The sequence below is a fragment of the Grus americana genome, chromosome 1 (genome assembly GCF_028858705.1).
Source record: "Grus americana isolate bGruAme1 chromosome 1, bGruAme1.mat, whole genome shotgun sequence".
NCBI classification, from domain to species: domain Eukaryota; kingdom Metazoa; phylum Chordata; class Aves; order Gruiformes; family Gruidae; genus Grus; species Grus americana.
Genome location: NC_072852.1, coordinates 77,093,456 through 77,108,113, shown reverse-complemented (window position 1 = coordinate 77,108,113; position 14,658 = coordinate 77,093,456). Strand labels below are relative to the sequence as shown.

At 36.7% G+C, this 14,658-nt stretch overlaps 1 protein-coding gene across 5 annotated transcripts in view; it reads left to right on the top strand.

Moving 5' to 3' along the window:
* The window catches only part of PACSIN2 (protein kinase C and casein kinase substrate in neurons 2), a 73,496-nt gene that overhangs the window by 26,090 nt on the left and 32,748 nt on the right, over positions 1-14,658 (top strand). For all 5 annotated transcript variants that reach the window (XM_054829538.1, XM_054829565.1, XM_054829556.1 and 2 more), the window contains exon 2: positions 8,377-8,488. In XM_054829538.1, coding sequence (XP_054685513.1) covers positions 8,429-8,488 — 60 coding nt within the window. In that variant the 5' untranslated portion in view covers positions 8,377-8,428. The remainder of the gene's footprint in view (positions 1-8,376; positions 8,489-14,658) is intronic.

The following is a 14,658-nucleotide window of genomic DNA, read 5'->3' as shown; positions in this document are numbered from 1 at the left end:
TAATACCTGTACACAGAGTGGCCCGTAAGAGAATAATTTTTTTTTTTCCCCCAAAGTCAGTATTTTGCTATTTAAGGCATCTCCTGGTTAGTAGGAAAAATGCAGAGAGAGGCTGGCAGTGTGTAGGAACCTGTAAGGACAGCTAGGTCTTGAATCTGCAAAAAATCCAGCGTGTCTAATAGCAAATTAAGAGGAAGAAGGATAGGAGATGAGAGCTAGCTCTCTGACAGCTACATCACTCTGCCATTGCAACTCATGCCTGCAGTAAAGGCATGCGATTCCAAGAGAGAATTCCCCAAGAGGCTTGAAGGGTTCAGTTATATTGTCTTTGAATATAAAACCAGACAGAAACAGTGGCTCATAACTTGGGCCTATCTTCTTTAGAGTGTGAGAGTGAGATAACACTTGTGCATATATTAAACATAATACAGAGGCTAAGAGTCTGACAATGCATCATTGACTCGCACTTCAGAGATGCATTTCTGTGCTATACATGTGTTAATCAAAGATGATTAATGTTAACCAGTAATTTTGTTTCATTTATTTAATAAAATATTCAAACCGTACTTTAAAAAATATAATTACTAAAATAGCTGTTCTTATTCATTACAGTATGCATTGTGACATTTATATGTTGTAAAATTTCAGTCACACAGTGTTGATGTGCCTGGAGAGTTTATTTTGAGATAGTCTTCTCACTGTAGTTGTGTGGGTTTTTTACATGTGGTTAATATCAAGCAAATTTTAACTGCTTTAGTGATCTTCCGATGTGTGCTAGAACTATGGCTTGAATGTATGTTAATTGCTTGCATATTTAGCCAGCGAATTAATGCTATTTTCAGTGTTTTTCTACTGCATGTTACACATAAAGCATTTAAACATGAGTATGGGTGATTATAATCCAGTAGTGAGGAAGTTGTCAGGAACTAAGCAGCCTTGACTCAGGGGGTTTACTTAACTGGCATTTAACACTACCTTCTGATTGACCAGGGAGGGGACATGATGCAGAAGCAATTGCATACCTGCAGAAGCCCCTTTGCTCTGCCATCCTCCAGCTTTGCTGAAGTCAGGCAGCTCCTCTCCCCAGCTCCCACCACCATCTCTCTTGCCCTGGCAGCTTGCACGCCCTCCCTCATTGTTCTTACCAGCTTCTGGCAACTTCTTGCTCCTTTTCCTGCTGCCTGGGTGCCACAGAAGTGCAAGGAATCTCTTATTAGTCTTACAGTTATGAATGACTAGTACAAGCTAGTAGCTTCTTGCTATTTAATGTCACTTTTTTATTTGATAGCTGAAAAATGTCTAGGTGACAAAATACTCAAGTATTCAAACTAGACAATATAAGAATAAATACTGCTCCCAGTCTGAGGAGCGTGCATAGTAGGAAATACGCTTACACAGTTTGTAATGGTGTGCGTTTCCTGGATACCTTCCTTTGGTGCTCAGGATATAGGGTTCACCAAATGGGTTGCTGTCAACTTCTGTCAAACATCATTTGGTGTGTGGCTCTGCTAACTTTAACACACAGGCTGAATTCCCTGGGAAGCAGTGATTCAATTTCCTTTTATGGACTTTTCTCTGATATTTGTTGCTGTAATTGTTTTCTTGGCAGACTCTAAGAGATTTTCTTAAATCTCTGTGAAAGAGGGTACTATTCTCCCTAGTTGATAGATTGGCCTAATTCTTATTCTTCAAAGTTATTGATTTGAGACTCTACCTTCAAAAGTCTAAGGTCTGACTTCCCTTAACAACATGCACTCATATCTACTGATTGCAATTAGAACATTTCCCAGCACTGAGTAGTAGTGAATAATCATGGTCTGATGCATTTGTTCCCTGAATCCAGGAGGCTAGTATTCCCTGGTATCATTTGAATGTGTAAATAAAAGCAACCTTTTTTCCTATAGTTACTTCTTGTATTAATTTATTGACTTTTCACTGTCAATAGCTGTGATTCTTAACAGGTTTGGGTACATGATTTCACAATATTGCTAAAGAAGTTATGTCACTCTTTTCCTGCCTTTTGTAAACAAATTGCAACCCTGAAGAAACTGGGAACTCTATAAGAGTAAGTTGTTTGCAGAGAATAGAAAAGGAAGCAATGTCTAAATTGCTTCATTTAACCTGGGAATACGAGATACAGCATATTCATAGTAGCTATACTTGGTAGCAAACCACAGTGGTTTGCACTTAAAGCATGGGACATGTTTGCTTCTGTACAATGAAGTCCCATTTTCTTGCTATTTTGTGTGGAACAAAACCTCAGACTTCAGTGAGTAACAGGTAAAAATACTGTAACTGAAAGTTTTTATGAGCAGCTAATCCAAGTTGAGTGGTATCCTCATACATAAGTATTTTGCTCCCTAGTCATGAAACTTGGAATCCTGCTGAGCCAGGTCCATAGTGACAAATCTTGTCGTCCAAAAAATAAGTTTAAAAGGTAATGTGACCAGGTGCTTTTCTCTAGTAGAGGCTTGTAGACTGTCTTTGAGCTTGCTTTTGTAGAGTCCTTAGAGAAAACACAAGGATAATATTAATGACTGAAAAGATCTTTTGGTTTTCTAAATATGGAATAATTTGTTTTCCTTTGTCTCTCATCTTGAAGACAGCTAAACAGAGAGGTTGTGCAGTCTCCATCCCTGGAGGTTTTCAAGACCTGACTGTATAAAGCCCTGAGTGAGAAAGGGCTGACCCTGCTGTGAATGATTCTGTCATTCTGTGATTCTGAGATTTTCTCTGTTACGGACCAGTTTGTCACTTAGAGCCTATAGTACTACCGGTGGCCTTGCTTTAAAGCAGCCTATCATACATGAGAGAATAATTGGAAGAGATAAGTATTATGTCATGTTGGCACTAAGAACTTCTGTCAGTTCTTTCTGTTCTAGAAACTGTGAAGTTCTTGAAGTAAGGCATGAGGAGTCGTCTCCTGTTTGTCATCTGGATTGTACATATTGGGAAATGATGGTCAGGTTTGCAGGACAAGGCTGTGTGGGATTGCCTTCATGTTTCAAGTATTTGAAAAAGTGTTTTGTCTGCAGACATTCTTTGTGCTGGAACATCAGACTTGGAATCTATTCTTCCTCATCATAGGATTCAGTAAGCAGCACTGAGACCTGAATAAGATTTTTTTTTTCTTTTTAATGCTATCTTTTTGAATTATAACAAAGTATCTAATCAAAATAAACATCATCTTCCATACAGGTTCATAACAAACCCTACATTTTTCACTGTAAGAGTTCATCAAACAAATTAATCAGTTATTGGAGGGATAAACTGAAGGGTTTCTTTAAATGTGTTTTGTTGGGTTTTTTTTTTCCTTCTTCCTGTTGGAAAACACCATAAGAGAAGCTTTAGGATTCGCTGGTTTATTTTAGCATCTTAAAAGTCTGCATTTGTTGCATAGATTTTTGCAAGTCATGTGTGGTGCTAATCTCTAACACGTGACACATGAAGAAAAAGGAAGTAAAAAAAAAACCAAGTATTTCAACATGAATGAAGCAAGGGTTTTTATAAATTGCTTTCAAGGTAACAACATCAAAACCAACTTCTTGAGAGCAGAGGCAACATACTCTATTCAGATGTTTTTGTGTGCGGTATCTGAAGGTCTGCTTGCTCAGTACTCGTTAATATTTTCTAAAATCCTCATGTGTCAAGCCTTCAGGATATTTATAGCAATTCTTTTCATGTTGTAGGGCACTAGCAGTAGAGAAGAAATTCAAGGTCTTTAGCATATAGCGTTGGTAGCATGTTCCCTAAGAGGAAGCTTTAAAAAAAGTCTAATTTATTTATGGGTTGGTTTCATTGTGTCTAAGACCAATGTATCCTAATTTACAAGAATTGCTTAAAAATAACCAAGTCAAGAAACTTGAGCCTTGCTTGTTCGCACCATTTCTGTAGCTATTACAGGATGTACTACTTAGTATATAGTTACTTTTTTTCGGTTAGACTTTAGTTTATTTTTAGTCTATATAAATTTTCTTAGCTAATGTGTGCTGGGACTTTTTATGACAAAAGGCAACAAGGGTTCTGAACTGGTAAGGCTTTCTCTGTGCTGCTTCGTCTTTGGTAGTTTACGTGCCCATGGTGACACAGGTAAAAATTTGTTTTAAGACCTTTGGACTTGATTAATAAAATATTGACATTTTGTTTTTTAATGGGAATTCCAAAGTTCTTTGACACAGAGGAAGAAAATAGCCTGAGAAGTATGAAAGTTAGGAGATTTCATTTGTGTTGGCCAAGAACATGTTGAGGAAAAGGCACAGAGCATGATCCAGATGTGGTTTCTATTCAGTGAAGATCTTTAATCTGCCTTCTAAGGAAAACAAGGCCATCTCCTTTGCCATCTCTAACTTCCTGCTTCCATAATTTTTGAATCAATTGGCCAGTTTCAGACACAAATGTTTAAAGAGCAGAGATAGAGATACACATTTCTTAACAGGTTTGTGAAAATTGGCAGCTGGATGGGAGAATCCTAAACTGATGCGCCTGCTCAAGAAAATCTTCATGTGAGCTCAGTCATAATCTGTCCTGTTTGGTGAGCTGGTTTACCAGTCACTGTGAAGGTGGGTGGAAACTGCTAGAGCACTGTGCTACTACTTGCTCAGCAAGAAAAACGCAGTGTAGGTACTCCTAATGAGTTGGTCCTGGAGTTGTGGAATGAGAAGATAAAAGCCAGAGTGGATGAAGCCAAACTGTTGTGGGAATATAGGAACTGGATGTGTGCACCGTGCTTTCCTATGAAGTTATTGGTTCTGCTGCTTACAATTTAGCTGACCAAAGAACCCCCAGCTTTGTGAGATGCAGGTGATCACTTGCAGAGAATCTGTGGAGAACTCATCTCTGTTGTTGTTTTGATCTAAATTTCCCAGAGTTCATATTGACAGCCTTAGTTGTTCATAGATGTAATTTTTAGAGTGAAATGGAAGACCCTGCAAATCAAAGTGCAATGAACTTTCATTATGAAACCTCTGTAAAATCACTTGAAGGATGGGAGAACCAAACCCTAACAAAAAATGTGCTAAAGGACTGGCTGCTGTAATAATTCTGTTTCATGAGGGTAGCATGACTCATACTGCTTAATGTTCCTATCTCAGTATTCAGTTTATTTTTAAGTAGTGCTGTACAAATAGTGTTTGTCTGTGCCAGTTGTTGCTATGACTTCATAATATTTCCCTAAATACGCTTGCTCATACTTTCTCACAGCGTAGTATTTGGCATATAAAAACCTTAAATTCATCAGAATTTCCTGAGTGCTGATCATTTTCATGCTTTTATGGAAAAAAAGGATAGCTCTGTGTACTGTGTAGTTTTAGTGGAGGAGGAATAAAAGTTTAAAAAAAGTCCCCATGACCTGTTCCCTCATTTAAGAAAATGTTCCTCTGTTTCAGCTTTTCCAATTTTTTCATGTAGCTTTTCAGATTACATTTCCAGCATGGGTATAATTTAGGCTATTTCGTTAAAGTTAAGCAGAGACTGTATTACTTCAGAATACTTTCACTGTCTTTTTTTTGTAATTGGAGGGGGAAAATACTTCTTGTGTGGTTTGGGGTGGTGGGGTGGGTGACTTCTTGAAACTTTAAGTGTATACTTTTGCCTAAGGGTTTCTTTTTTCAAGATGCTGAACTCTGGAGTGGTTTGCCTGATCTCTTCCAAATGGCAGTAAACACTTCGGTTGAAAGATCTTGGTGTACTATAGAAAACCAACTATAATACTTTCTGAGAACCTTTCGAATCTTGCTCCTTCCCTTGTTCTGCATGGCATGCCTGGGTCACACACTTGCTTCAATCACTTGGTTTCGGAGTAGTGCGAGTATTAGTGCTGCCTAAATGGGAAAAAGGCAAGAGGACACAAACAGTTAACGGAATCTAGCTAGCAGTGTTTATTGATCTAACAAGCTGTCTTTAAACTCTAGGTCTCCCTTTGATCAGATAAAATAATACCAGAAATTATGGTTAAAGATACCACTGTGTAACCTTATATTTTTGTGAAAACTTTAAAACAAACAAACTCTTAGAAGAAGCTGTTTAATGTCAAACTATTCTTTTGAGTTTATCCAACTAGTTGCAAGTTTATTGTACTTTTGCTTCCTCCTTGTGCTGCTTATGGCTGTCTAAGACAGACTATCAGAGAATATAAACGCTTACAAATGTGATCTTTGCTTACCTTGATGTATTGTAAGAATTGCAAGGGCCAAAATTTATCTGGAAAGACCTCATTCCATGTAAAAGTGTGCTGCTAAGAAACTGACAGTTGTAGTGTTTTAATGCACTTTCCCCTCTTAGTTCAATAAAAGCACAGGTTTTTTGGTAATTACTAATAACACAAGTTGAAGATTGTTACACTGACATGTAAAAATACTTTGTCTCAATATATCATCTTGCTTTCTAGTTGTTGCCATTTTGCAGAACCTTCCTGTATTTTTGGCTGTCTTTTCAAAATAAAAATCTAATAATTGATGTTCCTGTTGTAGTTTTCAGTTGTGTATTCAGTGCTAAGGTTATTTAAGCTTTATGTGAATTGGATGAAAAACTATTCAGGAGAAACAGCTTGTCTTACCAGCCACAGTGGTTCTTTGTTCTGTTTGTGCTGTAACTGTCCAAACAACTGTTTTGTTTCAGTAGCTAGTTTTTGTTACAAACAAGTGGCGTATGCCTACCCTTATGGTACAGTTATTTTCAAAGTATCAAAGAAATGGTAAGCTAGTGTTGAATTCTGCTTGTCCTTGGAGGCTTTCGATTCCTTTTCTCTCAGCAGCATGTCATAACCACTAGGTTGCAAGGTAGGCCAGGTTTGTAGACATTTTCTGCTCTCCCTTTTGAAGTGGCCCTATTGCATGAAGGGAAGCAATATTCATAGGTCAAAAGAGAGAGGGAGCTTCACCTGATAGTCTACTGATAAAGGTATTCATCCCAGAAGGGGTGGTAAAATCTATTTACCCATATGTTGCCTTGGCAGTAGTTGTAGGCAAACTTGATAGGAGAAAGCTAAAGAGGAGAACTTGATGAAGTATCTGTAGAGATTAGGCAGGGATTTGCATGTATGTGTTGTGGGAGGGAGCCATTTTCTTCATCTCCTACCTCTTGGTCTCCACCCCGCAAACCACATTTGTGGATGTAAGTGCCTGAATTTTTGCCTCAGTACTGTTTCTGATTACTTACCTTAAATGTTAGCTTAGGGTAACCCTAAATATTTTTTATACAGAGTGCTTTATAAACAGTCATCTCCTTTGATGAGTATAGATCATATTTTTCTTCCGTGCAGCTGTGTCCGTATAAGTGAGAATGCCTGAATTGTTAATGACAGACTTTTAATAAAGATCAGAATTTGGAGTTGATTTTTTCCCCCGTTTGTTTTGCTAAAAGAAAACAATGAAATAGTATGGCAACATGTCACAAATAAAATGCAGTAAAACTGGGTGTGGGAGTTGCAACTTCTAGGGAAAGTAACTGTCAGCTTCAAGGAGACCTTCTGTCATCAAGCCTATAACCTTTTACTTGGTGTGTGTGCAACAGTAGATATCTGCATCATACCATCATTTAGAATCTATCATCTGCTTTAAAAGGCACATGAGTAGTGCCAAGAAAATAACAAGTAGCTCAGGTAGTTACTAGCCCAGTAAGAGATCTAGTCACAGCTGGCTGGGCAAGATAACTGGGGCTGTCTGAATATCAGAAACAGTGCTAAGACTTTCAGGAAGGTGGCTGGTCTTGTCTCCTGTGTTTGACTTCTGTAGCTGCAATGCTCTTCACCTTGTTTTTGCTTTACATTCTTGCTGAGAAAGCTCTGTTTTGCATTTGTGGATGCCTTCAGCTTTCAAGTAGATTATTTGAATCTAAAATTCTTACAGAAATAAAACTTTTTCCTTCTGAAAAGATTTATTTATTTTTCTTTAAATCAGCAAGTGTTTTTGGCTTTAAATATTTCCAGTGGATTTCATTATATAGCAGTTTTCCAGTGAAAAAGGAATAGGAAGCAGTGCAGGTTATTGTATCAGTAGCAAAGGTCAGTTCATTGTCTCTTATGGAATGCTTTGAAGTGGAATACTTACTGAGTAAGCATCATGCTACTCAATCTTTTATTTTGATTGCAATAGGAAATTTTATGATAAATTCAATAGTTTGGTGAAATTTGATAGAGGCAGGTGGATTGAACACCTTCTGGACAACAAATGTCATGACAAGAGTCAAGAACTTTGTGTGGTAGAACAGTGTTCTGTTGCGAAACACACTTATTTACATGCCATATGTGGTTACCTCTTGGTTTTATTTGACATCCCTAAATATAAAAAAATTGAAGGATGTTACCTAACTTCATTTCTCTTTTGATAACTGTTTTTTCATTAATAATGTTCATAAATAATTTCTTGTATCTTTTTACAGATTCTGAAGGTGTTTAAGCTCTGACTACTTTACCAGCTCTTCATACACAGAAATGTCTGGCTCATACGATGATTCCGTTGGAGTAGAAGTTTCTAGTGATAGCTTCTGGGAGGTAACCCAAATGTTTTATCACAATATTTTGATTTTCTTTTTTTACTCTTATTATAGAAAATCTGATTTTTGTACATTGTAAACTGTGGAGAGAGCTGCAATACAAGACACCTTTGGTTATTGTGATATGCAGAAATAGCCTTCAGGGTAGAAATGACCTTTTAAATTTTGACCTAGTTCTGTCAAGGGTTTTTAACTGCAACAAGCTTGAGGATCATACATTTGGGTAGGATATGCAATTCAGAATTGAACCTTTGTCAATTTTTATTGATGAAGAGGGGTATGGGTCAGTAGTTTTTAAAATTACCAAGGAGGTTGAATGATCAATGCTAAATCTAAAGTAACTGTTAAAGGCTACTGTAAGTGTACATACATTACAAATGTAAGAACAGTGTGTGAATGTACTGCATGTCTCCTGTTTGTGTCTAGATATAAGTATAAACTTTTCTGAGAGAAGTTACCTTATGCTTATCTCTATGTAAGAGCATACATGCAGAAAGATAATACAAAGCACATTGTATTATCAGTAATGTGTGCTGCCCCAATCTGAAGATGACTTTCAGATGTTCTGATAATTTGATTAAGCTTTAAAGAGAGCAAACTTGATAAATCAGAAAGCATTTTACAAAAAAAAAAAAAGTTTCTGGCAAGAAAAAGAAAGGTTTTACAGTGTCAATACTGACATAGTTGGAGGTAAGTACACTGTCCAGATGAACTGTGTTCAATAGGGCAGACTTCTAGCATGTGACTGGGAGCTCTTCTGAGTTTCAACTGTGGCAAACATGAAAATGGCTAGGGGGAAAATGTCTGAATATTTCTGTTACCAGACACTTAGGTAAGACAGCTTGGTTTTGGTGACCTAACAATGTGCTTCCTTTTAAATGAAAGCATTACTAGACCACTAACCTGTGTTGGTGGTGAGGGCATATTGCATCTCCCATTATTTTTTTGATACACCGTATAAAAGACCTAATACCAGTGACATTCTTGTTTAGCAGACAGCTATCACTTTTTGACAAGATATATTTACTATTATGTTAAATATGTCTATCCTATTTATAAAGAAATGGTTTTAAAATTACTGGATTCTAAGTCTTAACCCCTTTTGTTGTAGGGGTACTCTGTAGTGTGACTGCAGAGAGGATGTGGGACCTCTACTCGGAGGTGTCACCTGGGACACGGTCCTGAGCTATCTGATCTATCAGACCAGCTTGGAGCAGGGTGTTAGACTAGATGATTTCCAGAGGTTCCTTCCAACCTCAATTATTCTGTGTTTTTTATTGTATGCTGAGACCACTTTCTGGACAAGCTTCCTTGGTAGAAGTCTCAAAATAAGGAGGCAGTCAGGAAAAAAAGAATCCTGGACCAAAGGGGATTTTTTTTTTTTTTTTAATGTGTTGGGCATCCTATACTTGGCAGGAGAACATGACTTCTGGCTGGCTATTCTGTACCAAGCTGTTGTCTTCCATCAAGTAATCGTGTCTGGAAGCATAAAAGATGAATGAATAAGAATGGGAATTCTGTAAACTAGTATGATTATGTTTGGACAAATGTGAACTCCAGTAATTAATATCAAAGGATGATAGATAATCGGAAATAGCAATTAGCCTAAGCTAAGACCTTTACAAAGCATAGCTTAAATGTATTTGACACATTATAGGTGGGTTAGAGGTGTTCTTTGTGTTTATGCTATTGATGACTTATTTTATATCATTTTGTAAACACTACTTCTTAATCTGTTTCGTTGGACTTTTCTATGTATTCCTTCCAAAAGGTCAGAACTGCGGTCTGTTTCATAAGCAATGTCAGTAGGCTAATGTGTAATGCATATCTTTATTTATCCTTGGATTAAAAAAAGTTAGACTTCAGTATTGCAATCAGTCTCTTTCCTTATAGGCTTAATTCTTTGCTCTGCTCTTTTTCTTTTTTGATGTATAACCACAAAGGTTGTGAGGTTAAAATGGTCAAGAGGTAAAATTTCAGGTTGAATAATGAATTTATTTTTCTTCTGAAACTTTGAGTACCTCAGGCTGAAAAAGTAATATGTTTTGATAGTTGACAAATGCTGAGTAGAGCAGGTGTGCAAGTTGTTCAAAGGGGAAAATTAGCATTTAAAATCAGTTACAAGTAATCTCAAAATTGAAGATGCAATTATATTCTCATGGAATGAGTTGAGTATATTAAAAATTCTAGAGACCATTTTCATACTCTCTCTCCAGGGAGTGAAACAAAGGTTTGACTGCAGTAAAAAATGAATCCCAATGATAAGTCAATGGCTTTGTTAATGAAGTGACTTTAAGGATGTTCAAAGTATTAACAATTTTTCTGAAAGCAAGATGGGACTTTCCATGCAATTGATGACTATGTTTAAAAAAAATAAAAATTTTAAAAATCCTATATTTTCTTGTACTAAGCTTTTGACAGTTTAGCAATATAAAAGGGAATATTTCACTGAATTTTGTAGTTTTGAGTATTGAATTGTGTGGGAAACACTATTTGTTTTGCTGTTCCTCTGCTTTGTGCTGTTTGATTCTTAGGAGAAGCAGACAAGTGGGGTTTTGTGACTACAAATGCTGATTCTTTAAAAAACATTAATAGAGACGGTTGTGTTCTTGCTACGGATGTAAAGGCTGTGTTATTATTTTAGCAAAGTGACTAATGGTCTGACATTTCAGTATGTTGAAACTAAGTTGTATTTGAGTGAAATGGGAGGCTGTAAAAGTTTTGCAGTTGGTTAGTGCTTAAAATATCACCACTGACATTGGTGGTGTGGTTTAAAAAAAAAAAGGTAAAAACCAACAAAGAATTGGTTCGAGTTAAAAGATACAGCAGGTTAACAAAAAGTGCTGTATGTATAGCTGAAAGACTGTAGTAGGTATGCCTAAATGTTTATGTAACTGCATGGAGAGTTGAAAAATGTGTGGTATGACATCCCTGGCATTCTGCAGAGATTGAGCTTTTATGGATATGTTAAGATACTTTGAACTAAGCATGAAAAAGAGTACTCAGAGATAGATGATAAATTGTTTTATAGTAAGGCTGAACTATTAACAGGAGGGATTGACATTGTAGTGAATTTTAACCTTCATGCATGCTATGCTTGGTAAACTTAGAATCGGTGTGGTTTGAGGCAAACATGTTTACAAAGCTGTCTTAAAAACATCTATATAAACTTTTCTCCCAATGGAAATAGCTGAGAGAATATATTAGCCAAAAAACTGCTGTTTCTTTGCACTCTGATACTTATCATAGGATGACTCCTTATTACTGGGTATTAAACTTTTCAGAAGACCGGCAGTCTTTGCAATACCCTATTATAGTGAGAAATGTGAATAATGTGGAACTTATCTTTTGGTGGACGGCCTTTACAGTTGCATGTAGCATCATGTGGTAGGAAAGGTGTTTGGTTGGGTTTTTTTTATCCCCAGACTGAACAAAATTCTTGAACTTAAGCACAACATAAGGAAAAGTGGTAAAGTACCTAAAGCTGTGCTGTCTGCTGCAGTGTAGTCTTGATACAGGATATTTTGAGTGATTGCTTTCATCCAGGAATAGTTTTCTTGACCTCTGCACTCTACACTTCTGCATTTCTGTGAGAATAATTGCATTTTGACATGCATGCCTGATACTAGCCTGGAATGTAATTTGGTTTGTATATACTTCTCTCTAAGCGAATAATTAAGGTATCCAGCAGTTTGCTTAGGCCAAGTAATGCCTTGGCAGAATGTACCATTTGACTTTAAACTTTGCCTTTCTACAGAGAAGCCTGACAAAACAATAAGACAGGAATTATCCTTGTGATCAAGAGTAAGAGGTGGGAGGAGGTTTGCCAGGCTTCTGCTGTTGGTAAAACATAAACCTAAAGTAAAGGAAGTCCTGTGCAAGTCTTAATAGATTTAACTTAAGAATAACTCTTCTGTGTTAAGTGACATGCAGAAACTAAAAGCAAGCCTGTCAGTTCCTAAACTCTTGTTTGGTAAGTACTTCTGATTTGCAGCCATCTTTCCAAACTAAATTTGACTGAATTTTAGTCTAAAACTTGTCCTTTTCCATATGTTCTGAATTGGTTCTTTTGTTTCTGAAGATTGCAACTTTGAATTCTAGTCTTAATCTTTCTCAAAATGGGTAACTACTTTGATCAATGTTTTGTCTGACTTGATTAGAAAAGATGCAGTGTCTCTAGAATGCCAGCCTCAGTACTTCTTGGCTCAGGTAACAGGAAATTACTCTTAGTCAATTTGGAAGTTGTATTGTTACTGCAGAATTGTCACTTGCACCCTTTCATTAGAGGTTTTTAAGGTATTTTACACAATAGGTTTTTTTTCTTTGTTTTTAGAGACAGCCTGCAGTTTGTTAAAAGCCACCTTGCTATGTTTTACTGCCACAGCTGAAAGCAGTAAATGTGTTTAAACTTGGCCATGGCACAGAAGAGACAGTCTGGCAGGGTGAGCTTTTGAGTTTGTTCCCTCATGCTCCAAAATAGCTCGAATTTATTTACCTTTGGAGTGTGCTGCAAAGCCCCTTTTTTTTTTTCTTGAAAGACATTTAGGAAAGAGTGAGGTGGCTGGGTGTGGGACCTATCTGAAGAATTTACTGTGAAAACTGTTTCTTGCTCATTGCATATCTTTGAAACTAAACCACTTATATTTCTGAAATGTTGATGTTCTGTTGAGCTAATAAAAAGAACTGTACTTAATAAAATGTTGATAAACCAACTTCAAAGTTTTTGCTATTGCTGTTGACAGAAATTTCGTACAGTGTTGTCTTTAGGAAATAAAACACTTTGTTCTTAATCACTTTTCTGGCTCTCAAAGTGTTTGCTTTCTTTTGGAGCTGTCACTGCCTTTGCTAGGGTTCCTTATTACAAAGATGATTACTAGCACTATGATCTTATTTAAATATGTGAGTCTACATTATATGATTGAATGGTACTGAACTTACTGCTCTAACCTTGTCTGGTTGCACACACTCAGGCTGTCCATGGAGCAATTCAATGCAGGTTACTTCATCTATGAAGCTTTTTTATTAGGTTATTTCAATACTATTCATGGAAACTTTCAGTTCTGGCATTGAGAGTCAAGCTTGATGCTTGAAATCCAATATGAATAGTAATCTTTTTCCTTTAAAGACTAGTATTTTTTATTACTACACAGATATTGTTATCAGGTACAGATTTGTGGTTGGGAAATAGTTGTCTTGTTGAAAGGGAACTGGAGAAATTGCTGTTTGGACTTGTGTTCTTCATGTTGACTTACTGTAGATATCGGTCAAAAAATGTGTGTGGGACAAGGCTTAGGCATAGGTAGTGTCTTTTATCAGAACAGCTGATAGAACTGAAAGAAATTAGGGTTTCAGAAATATATGTCTGTCTTTAGCATGAAATAGAAATAGCAGCAACTTATGCAACTAAATTAAGGAATTTTTTTAGTATTTAGTTAACCCAAGCTACTACTAGAAGTTTTTTGTCTTCTAACAGGATGATAAATCCTTTTCAGGAGAACAGATCTTTCATTTTCCTCTAATTTGTCCAGGTGTTTATCACATAGAAGTACGTTAGGAGATGGAGAATGTTGTACATGTTTTCATGTAAGCTTGCTTAGAGAGCAAGGAATTGCAAAATAATAATAAAACATTCTGAAAGATAATTGCCACTATAACAGTGGAGGATTTCATCAACATTTCAGTTGTAATGCCTTAATTTACTGAAGAAATTGAAGCTTCTTTTTCATTCATCTTTCTAACAAGCTTCACTCTACCTTGATGTATCTGGTTAAGCTCATGGCGGTCTCTGGGTGCGGAATTTTTTTAAGACTGAGGAATCTTGTTGATATGCTCCAAGAAGGAATTCCTTCCTCTGTGTTACTTAGGTGACAAGGGTAGCATGCTTTGGGTAAGCAAAGGTTATTGCTGATAGCCTGGAACAGGATGGCCGTACTTTTTCCAAGGGAAAGTGGAAAATTTGGAGCCTGATGTGCAATTTGAAGCCCTTTGTATTTCTTTCTCTTCTGTCATATGAATTCTCAGCATTTGCATGACTGCTGTAAATACATCTCAGTTTGTTGTAATCATTCATGCCACTTTCTTGTATCCAAAAATAGACTGTGGCAAAACTGGTTGGTTCCAACATTGTACTGCCTTCATAAAACACAAGAAATGGACGATCCTTATTGG